The sequence below is a fragment of the Ahaetulla prasina genome, chromosome 4 (assembly GCF_028640845.1).
Source record: "Ahaetulla prasina isolate Xishuangbanna chromosome 4, ASM2864084v1, whole genome shotgun sequence".
Taxonomy (NCBI): domain Eukaryota; kingdom Metazoa; phylum Chordata; class Lepidosauria; order Squamata; family Colubridae; genus Ahaetulla; species Ahaetulla prasina.
This window is the reverse complement of record NC_080542.1, coordinates 98764006-98780300: the sequence shown is the minus strand read 5'-3', so window position 1 is coordinate 98780300 and position 16295 is coordinate 98764006. Positions and strand designations below refer to the sequence as shown.

Here is a 16295-nt window from a genome sequence, read left to right as displayed (position 1 = left end):
AATCTTTTTGTATGATGTTGTGACAAAATAAATAAAATAAAAATAAAAATAGAATATGGTTTTATCACTTGACATGATGTAGTCAGTTTTACTTGTGTACTCAGATGGACTCTTCCATGTCCATTTTCTGCTAGCTTTTTTCTTATGAGTTGATGATATAAAGTTCCTAACCATCAGTAAAATCTATTAGTATGTCACCTCTATTATCTCATGCACCACTTCCATATGGGCCACTCACTTTTTTCTAGGTATTGTCCTTCTTATTCTTGCATTAAAGTCACCCATTAATATTTTGTATTGCTTTTTTGTCCTGAAGGCAAGACTCTTCAACCTCATCATTACTATAGCTTATTGTTGATATGTAAGCTTGGATGATTTGAAGCTTGTATTGTTTGTAATTGAATGATGCACTGGATTATTCTGATATACTTTCAATATACACTTTCATAGACATACACACACATACACAGAAAGAGGGGGGAGAAGATAGAAATTTCATTCAAGAAGAATTCATGACTAGTCTAGTAAATTGTTAGTTTATGTACAGTAGGTGCACTACACTTAATGACATAGAAAGGACTATGACCAATGTCATTTGATTTTGTGTACAGCTCTATCGATGTCTGAGAGAAAAGCAAGAAAATAATGCAACTGGATTCATTGGGCTCTCAAGGTATATTTCCAACTTCTGGACAAGAATATATGGAGACATCATCCATAAAAACAGTATATTTTTTGAGTGAGATAGAACATTTATAATAGTTCTGAAATTACCATGTTTTGCCTAATGATTATCCTGACAAATTTTCTACCATATTCTAGTATCTTATTTTTTTTTAACAATAGGTATCTGATATTATTTTGGGTCTCATAATACACAGTACACATTTCTTCTTGCTGGATGTTTAATACTTTTTAAAAATACATTTCTAAATGAATACGAAACCCAATTTAAGATTTTGGTAAATAAATGCCTTTATATACACTATACACAGAACCATGTCATAACAGGAAAATTTACTGCAGTAAGAAAATATTCAATCATAAATATCACATAATTCAAGGAAAGTCTTTATCAGCTCGTCAAGTGTAATGCCTGCATCTCATCTAGTACATTTCTGATGGATTCCACACAAACTTTTCCTCTGTGATCTTTCAGGCAGGCCTGCCTCCATATTTCATCAAAGCTTTCATCTGAAAGTTTCACGCCAATGTTGCGCAAAATGTCTGCAATCTGTGAAATAATATGTAATATTGTTAGTCTTTGGAATTTTCACATGCACGCGCATATACAAAATTACCCATATATGTCTCTCTGGTCATAGTCCAGCACTATCTCAAAATTAGACAAAATCTAGAGGTTTCTGAGATCATTTTATTTCTAACCTAATAGCCATGGAATAGTTGAGACTCCATACTGAAAGTCAAAGGGCAGTTGAGTGGGTATAAATGCCAACTGTCAGAAAAAACAAAATTATGCACTCAATTTATTACTTAATTATTTGACCACTTGAAACACTAATGACTCTAAATAGTGTACATACTAGTCATCCATAAATCAGATTAAAAATATAAAGATCAAACTATCTCAGTATATAGGTAATCCTTCACATACAAATGTAATGGGGTCTGGCCATTTTAGTCATATATTGTTAACAATCATAAAATGGTTCAGTCACATGATCAATCCAATTTTACAACTCTTTTGTGATAATCATTAAGTAACCACTATGGTCATTAAGCAAACACTGCAGTCATTTAGTGAACCAATGGTTTGCTATGGATATGGTTTTGCTGAAATCTGGAAGTAAGTTCTGACATAGGTTGTCATAAACCGCGCTGACCATGGGACGCTGCAATTGGCCATGAATGTGGCTTTATGGCTGAGTGCTCGAAATTTAGTCATGTGACTCCTGAGGGAGCCCAACAATAAAAACTTTGAATCTGGATCATAAGTTGTAATTTTGAATGGTTACCAAGTCAAGGAGTTCCTGTATATCAAATAAATATGGAACTTCACTTATTCTACCAAAGCCCAGAATCTTATGGCAGAGGAAACCATATTACAAAACCCAATTCCTAAGAATCTATTAAAAAGATTAGGTAAGATTAGCTAGCTTCTATACATCATCCAGAAAAGAGTAATTATAGTCAGATTTCCCTCATCTCCATCCCCCTTGTATGAAAAAGAACTTGGTGCTCCCCCTGCCAATTGATTAGAAAAAATCATTTTCTAGTTCCTGTTATTAACTAGAGCAGTGTTTCTCAACCTTGACAATTTTAAGATATGTGGATTTCAACTCCCAGAATTCCCTAGCCAGCCATGCCAGCTATGTTTCCCCATGAGCTGGAGAATTTTGGGAGTCACACATCTTAAACTTACCAAGATTGAAAAATACTGGTCTACAGGGCTAAAAACAAGTAAATCCAAGGAAGAAAATTTAGGATAAGAAGAAACAAAGCCTGGCCCTATCCATAATTTTTTTTTAGTTCTTCAGTTGTCTGTGGCAATTCTCAGTCATCCAGGTCATAGTTTTCTCAAAGATGCTTTTTCAAAAGGCAACTGAATTGTTTTTTTTTCCTTGAAGAAGAAGAACAAAACAGTTCACTTCTTATCCAAGAAGCTTCATCAGTTGTGATGAGGGAATTATGGAGAAGGGAATGGAGTAATAGGTACTGACAGTTGAGACTGGATGGTGGAGGATTGGAAGAATAGGTTTTGACTGGATGGTGGTGGTGGTGGTGGGTGGGGAAAATGGAAGTATTGTATTTTTTGGCAGTCATCTGGTTGTTAGCACTCTCCCTGTTTAGGGCACTTGCGAGTTTATCTTCGCTCTCAGGATCCCATGAATCTGAGTACAATGGGTTGTAGAATCTTTCTGGAATTGCTATACGGGCTACATTGTAGACTGTAGAGGGCCTCTTTTAAATGGCCTCTTTTACCCCTCTTTTAAAGTCTATATTTTTGATCCCCCTCCATCCAATTTCAGTTCTCAGTACCTACCCTCCCATCCACCCCTGTCATCACAACTGGTGAAGCTTCTTGGATGAGAAGTGAAACATTCTGTTCCTCAAAGAAAAAAACAGTCCAGTTTCCTTTTGAAAAAGCACCTTTCAGATAGTCCTTTTTCTATTTGCATTGTGCTTCATACATAAAATCTGCAATTGAGGAAACTTATTTTTAGTGTGAAATCTTTTCTGTTAAAATAGTTGTACTCAAGACTGGTACTAGACAAGACAATAATCATAGATTTTTAACAGAAATGTCTCCCAATTTCTATAATTTTCCAGCAGCTGATAAGACAAATCTTTAACATATATATCTACCTCTTCTTTTGATCTTATCCTGAAGAAGTCCTTCTCATATACTCCTTTCTTATTATAGATAGAGGGGTATAACAGTGCATACATAGTTGCTTGGTCCCCATAATTAGTGGTGTCGCTGATACGGCGAAAACGAGGAGCTGGAATATCTGAACGAATGGTTGGAATACCATATAGGGGGTAAACTGTGTGAAAACATTTTTTAAAAAGAAAAGAGAAAAGAATTATGGTGTAGGTAGGAATAACAGAACTAGATTACACCAAACAAGCGTATCCTTTTTAAAGTTCGTTTTCTAAACCAGGTATGTTTTTTTAAACCCATTAAAGTTCTTATTTCTTTCTGCGTTTTTTTTTTTTTTTTGTATTCTTAAAAAAAATGTTATACAATGTCTATCTACAATTAGAGATAAGAATTTCAGTGACAGTCAGTGGTTTCAAAATGTAAGCACAACCCCTGTACATATAAAAAGTGGTGGTGGGCCAATCACTGGGTCTAGCCCACAATTTTACACTACTGTAAAAAGATAAAGATAAAGGTTCCCCTCGCACATATGTGCTAGTCGTTCCTGACTCTAGGGGGAAGTGCTCATCTCTCTTTCAAAGCCGAAGAGCCAGCACTGTCTGAAGATGTCTCCATGGTTATGTGGCCAGCATGACTAAGTGCCAAAGGTGCACAGAACACTGTTACCTTCCAACCAAAGTTGGTCCCTATTTTTCTACTTGCATTTTTTTATGTGCTTTCAAATTGCTAGGTTGGCAGAAGCTGGGACAAGTAACGGAAGCTCACCCCATTACGCGGCATTAGGGATTCGAACCGCTGAACTGCCAACCTTTCGATCGACAAGGTCAGTGTCTTAGCCACTGAGCCATTGCATCCCTCTTACTATTAATTATTATTACCCTCTTACACTATTTTATTAATTATTATTACCCTCTTACATTACTGTAGACACATCTAATTAGTGGCATAACTAAACAAGTAGCAGTGAAAAAACAAAGTTCCAAAAATACACTGATCTTGGTAGGAGGGAACAACATCTACTCTACTAACCTAGTTAGAGTCCTCCAATATGGTAAGGTGTCTTTGAAAGGAGGAATATCAGTGACTTTCCTATTTTTGTTTTTCATTAAAATATTTTCTTACTGTGAGCAAAGTAATTTATACCAATTCAAAAGGCTGATCTAGGTCAGCAGTGATGTGGATGATTAGGAAGGTTTTAGATCTAAAATCTCTCCCATCATTCCTATTGCTTTATCCCTGCCATTCCAGATGTCAGACACAGATAGCCTCAGAAGCTTAGGTGGGGGGGGAATAGATGACTGGTGGAAAGAATATTTTATATCTGAAATTATGGTTTTTGGATTTCCTTCTCCAAAGAGAGGAGGTCATAGAATCCTGTGCTATGGACATAGGACTACAGTCTTAATGGCCCTCTGAAATCAGAACTTTCATTGTTTTTAAATTTTGCCTGGATCATGGACTCATGCTGTCATGGATTCAACTCATACTCATGATATTAAAATCTCAGTCTACAATGGGCTTATGGAGATGCCCAGTGATGAAATCTGAACTGGTTTATTACCGGTTCGCTGGCTGCACATGCGCACTGTGAGCCAAATGCGCACTGCATGCATGCATGTGCAGTGCGCACCAGACACAAACTCTGTGAGCATGCACGCAGTGCACACCAAAAGGGGCTTGGGAAAATAAGTAGAATAGCATGTGGCGCGTGATCATGGGAAGCTTTTTAAAAACTTTTTAAAAGCATTTTTTATTACTGGCTCAGGCAAATAAGTAGTAAAAAATGCTTTAAAAAAGTAAAAAAAAAAGGTTCTGATGATTGTGCGGCACAGCTATGATTGTTAGACCATTTTCCCCCACTTTTTAAAAGTATTTTTTACTATCTATTCATCCGAGCCAGTAATTAAAAAATGCTAAAAAAGTATTTTAAAAAAGTTCTAAAGATCGTGCGTCACTCAGCTGATCGTCAGAACTTTTTTTTTACTTTTTTTACTACCAGTTTGGCAAACCTGTATCATTTTTTACTACCGGTTTGGGCGAACTGGCCCGAACCAGTAGCATTTCACCCTGGAGATACCTATAGGACCAAAACTTCATTATGAATGATGTTACAGAGAAATCAGTGTGATGAAGGGCCTCCAGCATTCCTAGTAACAAACCATGATGCTTCAATAAACAGATTAGCGATTGCTCTTTTAAAAATCTTTAGAGATGAGAGATAAAAAATCTTCCTTAAATTATGTTAGACTTCTGAGGGTCAGGATCAATTAAATCCTGCTATTTAGATGGCAGACCATTAGAAAATCCCAGGCTATAAAATGAAAAGCTAACAAAATGTCTCAGAAGGCAATGAAAAATCATTTATGTGTTATTGTCAAGAAAGCAAGACAAAATTATTCATGTAATCAGCAGGAATCAAACCTGGCTTGAGGAAGTATGTACCTTTAAAAAAAGATATAACAATTATACAGATTCTATATTCTCTTTCAAAACAACTTAAGAAAACAAACCAGCAACAACAGATGTTTGGGAGACTGATTAATAAATATATTAATGATACCTTTAAACATTTATAATCTGGTTGTAAAAGAATATATAAATACTTTACATACATGATGAAGGAATGCCACCTACAACTGCATTATATTGAGAAGAGGTTGTGCGATAATCAGAAAATACACGATCAGTTGGTCTTGACAGTGTTCTAGATGTTTTTTCTAAACTTCCTGGTTCCATGTGTACAATATCATCCTGCTTTAGCAGAGCATTTTCATTAGCGTTAACTTCTGAATCATTTGCTGGAATAAGATCAAAAGGAGCTGGTTTTTTCCCTGTGAACAATGAATAAAAAGAAAAAGTTTAAAGGTTACTTTTATAGAGTGACATAAAACTATAAAATAGCACAAAAATAATAACTTTAGGAAGCTCTAAAATAAGATCTAAGGCATGGGTGTCAAACTCAATTGCATCACGTGACATCACATGTTATATCATGACATTTTTTTCCTTTGCTGGGGTAGGCATAGCCTGCATGTGATGCATCCAGCCAGTGGGCCGCCAGTTTGACATCCTGATCTAAGGCTATAAACAAGATACTTTTTTTAAATGAAGAAATAATGGGATTATGAACCCTTAAAAATAAGAGACCAGTTTCAACCATGTCAAAAGAAGAAGAAAACTATTCACATATAGATACAAAAGTAGCCTTGTTATTTATTAACTTAAATAATTTCAGAAATTTATAAGGCTGCTCAACTCTATAATGATTCAGGGAGGGGGTGTACAGTAAAATTGATATTCTACAATAAAAGAACAATTCATCCAAACACCAGAAGAAAAGCAACCACTAAAAGTCAATCAAACCCACATTAACCCAGCACTTGGGAAAAGAATTAGATTTTCAGAACAATTTTTAACATGGCCAGGGTGGAGATCAAACCTATCTACTTGTCAGTTCCTGAAGTAGTAGTGGAATACTGCTAATTCCCAGGTGCCCTCTGAATGCTAGAGTATCAGTGAATCCCTCCTTCTAGAGGAAGGGAAAAGTAGAACCAGCCAAGGCTTCTTCTTGAACGATGACAAAATAGCTGAATGGAACTCCACCGTTGTCTTCCCTCTCCCTATTTCAAGAAAAAATATATACTCTACTCTGATATGGTCTACTTTAATAGCAATAAAAAATAAAGAGAGAAAGAGTGCTGATTTTATGATGATAAGTGCCCTCAGAGTCCTCAGAGTCATTGTGGGGAATTAAAGTATCAGCAATAGTTCTTGTCCGCAACAATCTTTTTTTCATCTGTTGCTGAAGGACATTAGTCATCTGAATTTAATGGAAGAGGAGGAGAAAGAATGAAAGGGGTTTAAAAAGCCTTCTCCAACTTCAGAGTTTTCCAGCTGTCCAGACTACAATTCTGAACATTCTTTACTCCAAGGGATAGTCAAAGTCCCTATAGCCAGGAGATGCCAAACTTGGCCCCAGTCATTTCACATCAACTGTCGAAAACCAAAAGTAATAATCATATGCAAGGTCTGCATGCAAGACTCATATTTAATCCAAAAGAAAAAATGATTACTGCAAATTCCAAATCTTCAGTTTACTTTATGAAATACTCAAGAAACTTAAATTCCCTGTATTGGTATCAGATTTAATGATATACATTATCATTAAATGTCGGTCACATACCTTTTGTTATTATTTTTTCTTCAAACTCTTGAATAGCCATTTTGTCTTTCCAGTTAAGAAAATTTACAAACTCCAAATAGTCTATAAAACCATCTTTATCTAAATCACAGTAATTAAATAAAGAATCCAAAAGTTCATCATCCAAGTCCAAGTTAAGCTGAAAGCATGCTTTTTTCAAATCTTCTCTGCTTATTTTTCGATCACCATCCTGATTAAAGATAATATGAATTTTAAAAACAAAACTCCTGTGTGCCAATTTCCTAATAGACTTGCTAAGAAATACAAGAAATTATAGTAGAGAGTAAATATAAATTAAAACACAGTGTACAAACATAAATTGAATTGAATTAAAGGGCCAACTGAAATATTTTAAATGCTTTAATATCAACCAAAGTATTTTATCAGGTCAATATGAAGGAATACAACAATGACATAATGTTTTATTTCAAACTGAGGCACACAATTAGAGTTTAATATGTTTAAAACTATTTGAAGGCTTAATGCTTACAAATAACTTTGTTTTTCTAGTTGCGTAGATTGAATTCAACTAACTGAAGCTGAGCTCAAATCCTGACTACTTGACTACTTCCATGTAATTCACTTGGTAGTACTAAGTAAGTGCTTTGTCACTACTTTCTTCTGGGTATTATTTTTTTCCTTTCCTTCCTTTTCCTTACCTAGCCTATAGCCTTGGGCCCCATAAAAACCAAAGGCTGCTTAAAAATTGTTTTCATTATGAGTTATAAAAATATTATATGAATATACATTCACACCTGTTAAAAACTGCAAGCCTTTTTAGATACAAGTAAAATGTGTGAATTTTATTATATAATAATTAATAAAATGATTTAAAGCATTTTAACTAAAAAGAACTTAGGTTTTTTTACACAGAATTGCAATATTTATAGTACGTTTAATGTCCTGCCTTTTTTTTTACATAGTCTACTTCATATACTTCATATATATATATATGGTCATAGCTATTATCTTTGCTTTTTTTTTCCAGAATCAACTGATTCAGCTCTCCTCTGCCACCAGCTGGGGCATTTTTGAATTACTCATAGAATAAGCTTCAGAACAATCTGTACACTGTTTTCCATTGTACCATAAAAAAATCAAGCTGCCTGTTCAATTGTATGTATATCACCTCGAGATCAGCATCTAAACCAGGGATGAAATCCAGCAGATTCTGACAGGTTCTGGAGAACCGGTGGTGGAAATTTTGAGTATTTTGGAGAACGGGCAGCAGAAATTTTGAGTAGTTCGGAGAACTGGCAAATACCACTTCTGGCTGGCCCCAGAGTGGGGTGGGAATGCAGATTTTTGCAATATCCTTAACCCAGGAGTGGGGAGGGAATAGGGATTCTGCAGTATCCTTCCCCTGAAATGGGGTAGGAATAGAGATTTTGCAGTATCCTTCCCCTGCTACCCCCACCAATTCACTCCCACAGAACTGGTAGTAAAAAAATTTGGATTTCACCATTGATCTAAATCACTGGTATTCAATGATGCTTCTATAACTTGTTTTTTATTCTTTACCTCACAGACTCACACTAACCTTCAGGTTGGGGTCATTTACATTCTAGATAGATAGATAGATAGATAGATAGATAGATAGATAGATAGATAGATAGATAGATAGATAGATAGATAGACAGACAGACAGACAGACAGACAGACAGACAGACAGACAGACAGACAGACAGACAGACAGACAGAGACAGAATCAAAGTTAAAGAGTTACCTAGATCCATACAGACTCTGATATTACCCACCATTAAAAATTACAAGAATCAAAATAACAAGAAAGAAGAACACTTGAATGTTTTTTCTTCTGGATGTACAAATATAAAAGCTTCCCATATGCATCCTAACTCAAGGCCTGGGTGAAAAGCCAAGTTTTTCAAAGACTCTCTAAATAAGGTCAAAGGGAACCCGTACAGTCTCTGGAGGAAACGCTTTTCTATGGGGCAGGCACCACCCAAAGGTGGTTCAATTCCTGGATCTGATTAGAAACTGTTTAATTGTCAAAAAAAATGCATGCCCACTCTGACTGATCACACAGTATGAAAAGAAACTATCAGAGACAAGTATTTCTTCACACACTTACAAATCTTAGACAAGGTCACTGAGACAGTCAATGCCTAAGATGAAATAAGAAGAGATCCATCTGCTCATGGTTGAAAAAAATCTGTGACTCCAGCCATCATTCTGAAACACGAATGATGCTAGATACTATAGTACAACATTTGGGTAGCAACAGATTTGTATGTTGTATACCACCAATTTGTATACCAATTTTTCTATAGTTGTTCTCCAATTAGTTCACAATAACCATAAATAATTTAAAACCCAATCAGAATGTAAGCACAGGATGCATCAGCATTCCCACAACATTTGTTTGATTACTTCTCTCTGAGGGTATCTGCTCATACCAGGTTGGATAAGGAAGGCATGATCCTTTCCCTTAAATACTGCCATCCAATGGGACTTAGAAAATATGCCTTTTTCACAGAAGCCCTGTGGAAAGCTGTTGGGTCTAAAAGACACCTATTTTTTTACCTTTCCATAAAAAGCTGATTCCCTTAATTGCTTGGATAGTTTGGAACCTAGAAATGGTTTGGAGGCATAAGAGAAGGACAGTTGAGTGCCACAATTTTGCTTTTATTTATTTTATAATTGGGGGAAGGATATTGCTGTTTTTAGCTGCCCAGACCTGTGTCTCTTAAGATGGGAGCTATACAAGGTTTGTTTAATAGATAAAGAACTGTTATAATACAAACTATTTCATTTGATGATTCTTATTAAGAAATCTAACATCAAGAGGTGGGGTAGAAAACAGAAATGAACATTATAACCAAATAATAGATATTTTAAACCTGAAATCCTTATAAATCAGGATAAAATCCTTTTCGTTGGGATATGTGTAAGACACCAAGATTCATTAATCTGCATGATAACCTTCTCCTAGCTACCTATAGAGGGAAGATGCAGTACATTTCATCTTAGTGGAAGGGACTGGACAACTGAGTAATAAATAGAAACACTTTATTTTTGGCTGCAGGATTCAGAATACTGGAGTCTAAAGCTTCATACATCATTCACAAAAAAAGCTGTTATGCTAATATAAAGTCAGTTACCTTATCATAATGGCGAAATGCATGTAATAAAGTATCAAAGTTGTGGTAATTTGCCTTTTTCAAATTTTGTCGAAGTGCAGTAAAAACAGCGCGTTCTCTGTCTTTAGTCTTAAGATATTCACTCGGAAGTCGGTTATGAAGAAGGTCCCCAACACCTAAATAAGAGATATATTCCATCAAACTTTTCTTGACCATATTTAACTGCCAGATTGGCTTTACTGGTAGACAATAGCTATGATTTCTTGTCTCTATTTTAAACTACATCCTTCAATCAATAAATGTACAAGGAACATAAAAAATAGTTCACTAATAACAACAAAGTAAAACAGTTAAATTTAATAAAAAATTAAGGAAATGACAGAAAGCAAGAAAAGTAAGGGTAACAGAAAGAAAAAGAAGATACTATCCAGGTATTGAGATTCAAAGAATATATTTGAAATGCTTATTGAATACAAGCTGAGAAAATAAGGTCATCTTGTATCAAAATCATATAAGTAGGACATCACCACAAAAATATTTTTTGTTGATTTTGTTGATTAGGAACATACACTAATTACACACAAAAAGGGCCTTTGAGAATAATTGTAACATGTAAGCAAATACATATGGAGACCAATATATCTCCAGTTATCCATGCCACAAATAATTCAGTTTTACAGGCAAACATCAGTTATTGGAACTCTGCTCAGGAGCAACTGAACAACAAATTAAGAAACACAATATATTCCATTGCTCTTCCAATTTCTAGACTAGCAGATAAGGCATGAAACAAAATATTTTGAGGTTATGAAAGTGAGCCTTGAATTATCTCCTTTAACATTTGATTTGGTAAACAACAACCACTTCAGGTCCTTCCATTAATTCTAACCTAGCATGGCCCATTAGACTATTAAAATAAAGTCCTGGAAGACATAAAGTTGCCCATTTTAGAATAGATGTACCAACCTCATCACAAAGAAGAAGTGAGCATTAATTTTCAGATAATAAAATAAAGTTAAAGTAATATTTCAAGGGTGTAAAACATAAGATAAACTATTTTTATGCTTGCCATATTCTTCAGGCCGAATAAGTATTCCAAATGTGTGGTCTGGAGGAACATTAAGCGTATCTGCTATGCTGAAAATGAAAAGAATGGTTTTTAGTTCTCAGTGAAGTGTAATCTTTGTTTTAAATATAAAAGCTCTTTTTATTTGTCAAAGAAAAATCTTTGATGAAAATGGCTAAAGAGATTATGGTGAAGCCACTATGCCTTGGGTTTCTTTGCCTACTCTCTGTTGCCATCCATAAATCAATGAAACACAGTAGAATTATGAGATTTTGTTCTACAATGTACTTCTATCACTCGGACAACTGTGTCAGACAATAACATATAGGTAATATCTATTATGGGTCCTTGTATACTTGATTTATTCATTGAAAGCTATCAATTAGTCTGTCCATTCATTGTTTTCTTTATATCTTGCTTTTTTCTCCAAGAAATAATCCTGAGAGATGGGAATTGAAAGGATTTCAGGATATAACCCAACAGGCATATCCATATAATTAAATATCCTTGTTGGAACAGCTATCCTGAAAAAACCCAAAACCCAAAACATACTTCCTCCATGTATATGTATATGTATATCGGTATGTATATGTGTATACGTATACGTATATCTATATGCATATGTATCTCTATATGTATATCGGTATGTATACGTATATGTATACTTATACATATATGTATACGAATACCAGCATGTATGCGTATACCAGTATGGATATGGATATGGATATGTATAGGGATAGGGATAGGGATAGGGATATACATAGGGATATGCATAGGGATATGCATATGTATACCGGCACGTATATGTATATTGATATATTGATGTGTATATGTATATGTATACATATATGTATATCTATATGTATATCTATATGTATATTGGTATGTATATCTATACATATATCTATATGTATATCTATATGTATATCTATATGTATATCGGTATGTATACATATATCAGTATGTATATGTATATGTATATGGGTATGTATACGCATATGTATACGAATACTGGCATGTATATATATACCGGTATGTATATGTATATGTATATGTATATGTATATGTATACACATATACATATGTATACGCATATACATATGTATATGCATGTATATGTATATGTATATCGGTATGTATACGTATGCTGGTATGTATATGTGTATGTATATGTATATGCGTATATACATACGTATATCGGTATGTATACGTATATCAGTATGTATACATACACTGGTATACATATACATGTATATGTATATGTATGTATATGTATATGTATATATATATGGTAAAAATTCCCTGTCCAGTCGTGTCCCAGTCTAGGTGCAGTGCTCATCTCTGTTTCTTGACCAAGAGGGCCAGCATTGTTTAACGACATTTTCCATGGTCATGAGGTCAGCATGGCTATATACCAAAGACGTATAGAACGCTGTTACCTTCCCACCAAAATGGTACCTATTAATATACTCGCATTTGCATGCTTTCAAACTGCTACATGGGCAGAAGCTGGGGCAGGAACTTCATGTGGTACTCAGGTCTTGACACCAGGCTGTCAGCTCTCCAACTGACAAACTCAGCTTTTTTAATCACTGTGCCATCACATGTGTGTGTATACATTATGTATATACATTATATAATATTGATATATATATCAAAAGACTGACCGAAATCTTGACGTCTTTCATAAAACAAGAGAGTGATACAGTTCCCAATAAAGTACATTCTACAATGTGGAAGAAGAACAAAGGCTTTATCCCATATACCTCTGAATTTAATTGGGCATATCTTGTTAACCTGTGGTATCTCTCATCTTGTGAATTATATCCAAACAGTTTGAATAATTACTATGACCTCAAGGCCATATCATTCCCCATGCACATTTAATCCAGCTTGGGATCGTCATTTCATCCTCACAAGCAGATCCCAGATGTTAATTAAATTGGTTCTAAAGGTTTCAGAGAATATGTTAAGTCAATTATTGCTCAGCCAAAATTAGTTAACCACTGAGCTATGACAATAACAATAGCAATAGCACTTGGACTTATATAATGCTTCACAGTGCTACAACCCTCTCTAAGCGGTTTACCAAGTCAGCATATTGCCCCCAACAATCTAGGTCCTCATTTTATCGAGGACCCAGAATTAGAAGGATGGAAGGCTGAGTGGGCCTTGAGTTGGCCATGATTGAACTGCTGGCAGTCAGCAGAATTACCTGCAATACTGCATTCTAACCACTGTGCCACCACAACTCTGTATGAATGTAGAATGCCAGCCAATCAGTGCTCATTTTCTCTGCTTCATTTTTGCTAGTTGTTGAGTACTATCCAAGACATTCATGAAGGGATTATAATGAACCATGAAACAAATTGTAAACATGGCGTTATTTTGGCAAGTTCTGTGTAATAAATACCTTGGAAAATCCTTATTATACAGCAGACTAACAATGCTGGTATTGTTTTCTACTGAATTAGGCTGAATAAAATGCAACTGAGCTGCTAGAAACATAGCAAGGTTCTTTACTAACACCCCCAACACATACATACAGATTTTCAGTCCCCATGAAGCAAAAAATATTCACTGAGGTACTGTTCTGCAAGCCTATGGAATGAATATTCATGTATAGCATGCCAGAATTTGAGACATTTCCCTGAATTAAGTAAAATGGTTTTCCAAGAGAAAGAAAATTGTCTACAAAAGAATGCAGCTCTAGATGAGGTATAGCAGGTTGCTGTTGTTATTGCCTAATTGCTTCAGGCAGTAAAAACTGTAAATTTTTAATGCTCTTCAGCATATTATTGATATTGACATCATGGAACCAGGGCAAGCATGCAAACAACAGAAAAACAGGAAAAAGTAAGGTCCCTATCTGAAAAAAAAAATCTCAGAATAAGAATCAAGCTGAGGTAAGCCAATGTGGTGGGCTACATGATTATGATGCTAGCAATTTGAGTTTGCCAAGATATATTTAGCCCCGAATAGTTACTGAACCAATATGTGAATAAGTCATTATAAATAATCAATTTTAGAAGAGCTTAATGTAGACTTCTCTTAGTTGACTTACGGATCGTGAACTTTTCCAACCTGAGGCTGAAACTTTTCCTTGAAATCATCACTTATTTTAGACACAATTTTTGCTGATTTCTTCCTGTAGTAATTAAAAAGAAAAAAGAAAACAAAGGAATAGAAGAAAAATGCCTAAATCGCAATATCAAAGAAGAACAAGTATTTTTTTATGAGTCTTATGGGGAAAAAGAATAAATTGACATCTCTCTTCAAATCACATTATCAACAAGTTTTGTAATGCCATAACCAGATGACAAGCACTATTTTGAGTTAATTTTGAGCTAATTTTCAATATCCTGCAATACCTACACCAACAGAGTTAAATATAATTGATTTAAAGCCATTTTAGCAACATTGTAACTAGGGAACAGGGTTAGACAAAGTTGGCAAACAAGCCTGATCAAGTCAACTAGAGAATAAAGTATTACCGTGTTTCCCCAAAAATAAGACCCTATCTTATATTTTTTTGAACCCTGAATTAAGCACTTGGCCTTATTGCCATGTGCTCAAAAACCCCATTGGTCTTATTATCAGGGGATGTCTTATTTTGGGGAAAACAGGGTAGAGAATAAACTGCAATCTACCTTGAAGTATGTGTTTCATTTTGTTGTGTTACACTCTTTCTGCTAGTTTAACTATTCATTTATTAGAACATATAAGCAAAGAACATAGAGATGAATATTTTGTGTAACAAAAAAAGGAGACAATTAATAGCAATAGCAATAGCAGTTAGACTTATATACCATTTTACAGCCCTCTCTAAGCGGTTTTACAGAGTCAGCATATTGCCCCCAACAATTTGGGTCCTCATTTTATCCATCTCAGAAGGATGGAAGGCTGAGTCAACCTTGAGTCTGGTGAGATTAAAATTGGATTAAAATTATTAAAATAGGATCTTGATAGTCAAAGCATTTTAAATCACTGGGCCTCCAACACAATTAATCAGAATCTCCTGAACAAAAACTGCCATGCCAGATTCAAGTGATTGAGAGATACCAACTGTCATACAAAAATCATATTATTTCTGAATGTGTACATTTTTATCTCTTAAACAACATATATAAGGGCTCAAAATTAAAAAGAGCAAGAAAAAGTACTTAACTATTTCTCTAAAGCAGATGCACAATTTAAAACCCCAGAGTAGCACCCAATCCTAAAATGTGTTGGATATGACTTCCATATTTCAAACTATACTTTTAATATGACCAAAAGAAAAAAACAATTCAGAGAACCAGTTGGCATCATGGCTGGAACTGTTGGAAATAGCGGTGCTCCATTGAGCTCCATGAAGACTAGCTGGTATCTGCTTGCCGAGAGACCCTGTCGAGTCAAAGCTGCCCTGGAGGGGTGGAGAGGAAGGAGAGATGAAGGAAGGAGAGGTGCTTCATCGACCACACCGCAATTTTCTCATTAGGTCCAAAGAAAGCTCTCCCGAACAGCAGCAGGGCTGACAGCCATTTCTGGCAAGTCACAAGCTGTGATAGCCGGGACAAAAAGATTTGTGCTGGAGCA

General features: G+C 35.1%; 1 protein-coding gene across 1 annotated transcript in view; it reads right to left on the bottom strand.

The window, feature by feature from the left end:
• Positions 1–886: 886 nt before the first annotated feature.
• EFHB (EF-hand domain family member B) overlaps positions 887–16295 on the bottom strand; it is a 31328-nt gene continuing 15919 nt past the window's right edge. The window contains exons 7-13 of the mRNA XM_058182026.1: positions 14782–14865; positions 11718–11785; positions 10670–10824; positions 7530–7737; positions 5959–6177; positions 3328–3509; positions 887–1234 (exon numbers count right to left, since the gene is read on the bottom strand). Of these exons, the coding sequence (XP_058038009.1) occupies positions 1076–1234; positions 3328–3509; positions 5959–6177; positions 7530–7737; positions 10670–10824; positions 11718–11785; positions 14782–14865 (1075 nt within the window). The 3' untranslated portion in view covers positions 887–1075. The remainder of the gene's footprint in view (positions 1235–3327; positions 3510–5958; positions 6178–7529; positions 7738–10669; positions 10825–11717; positions 11786–14781; positions 14866–16295) is intronic.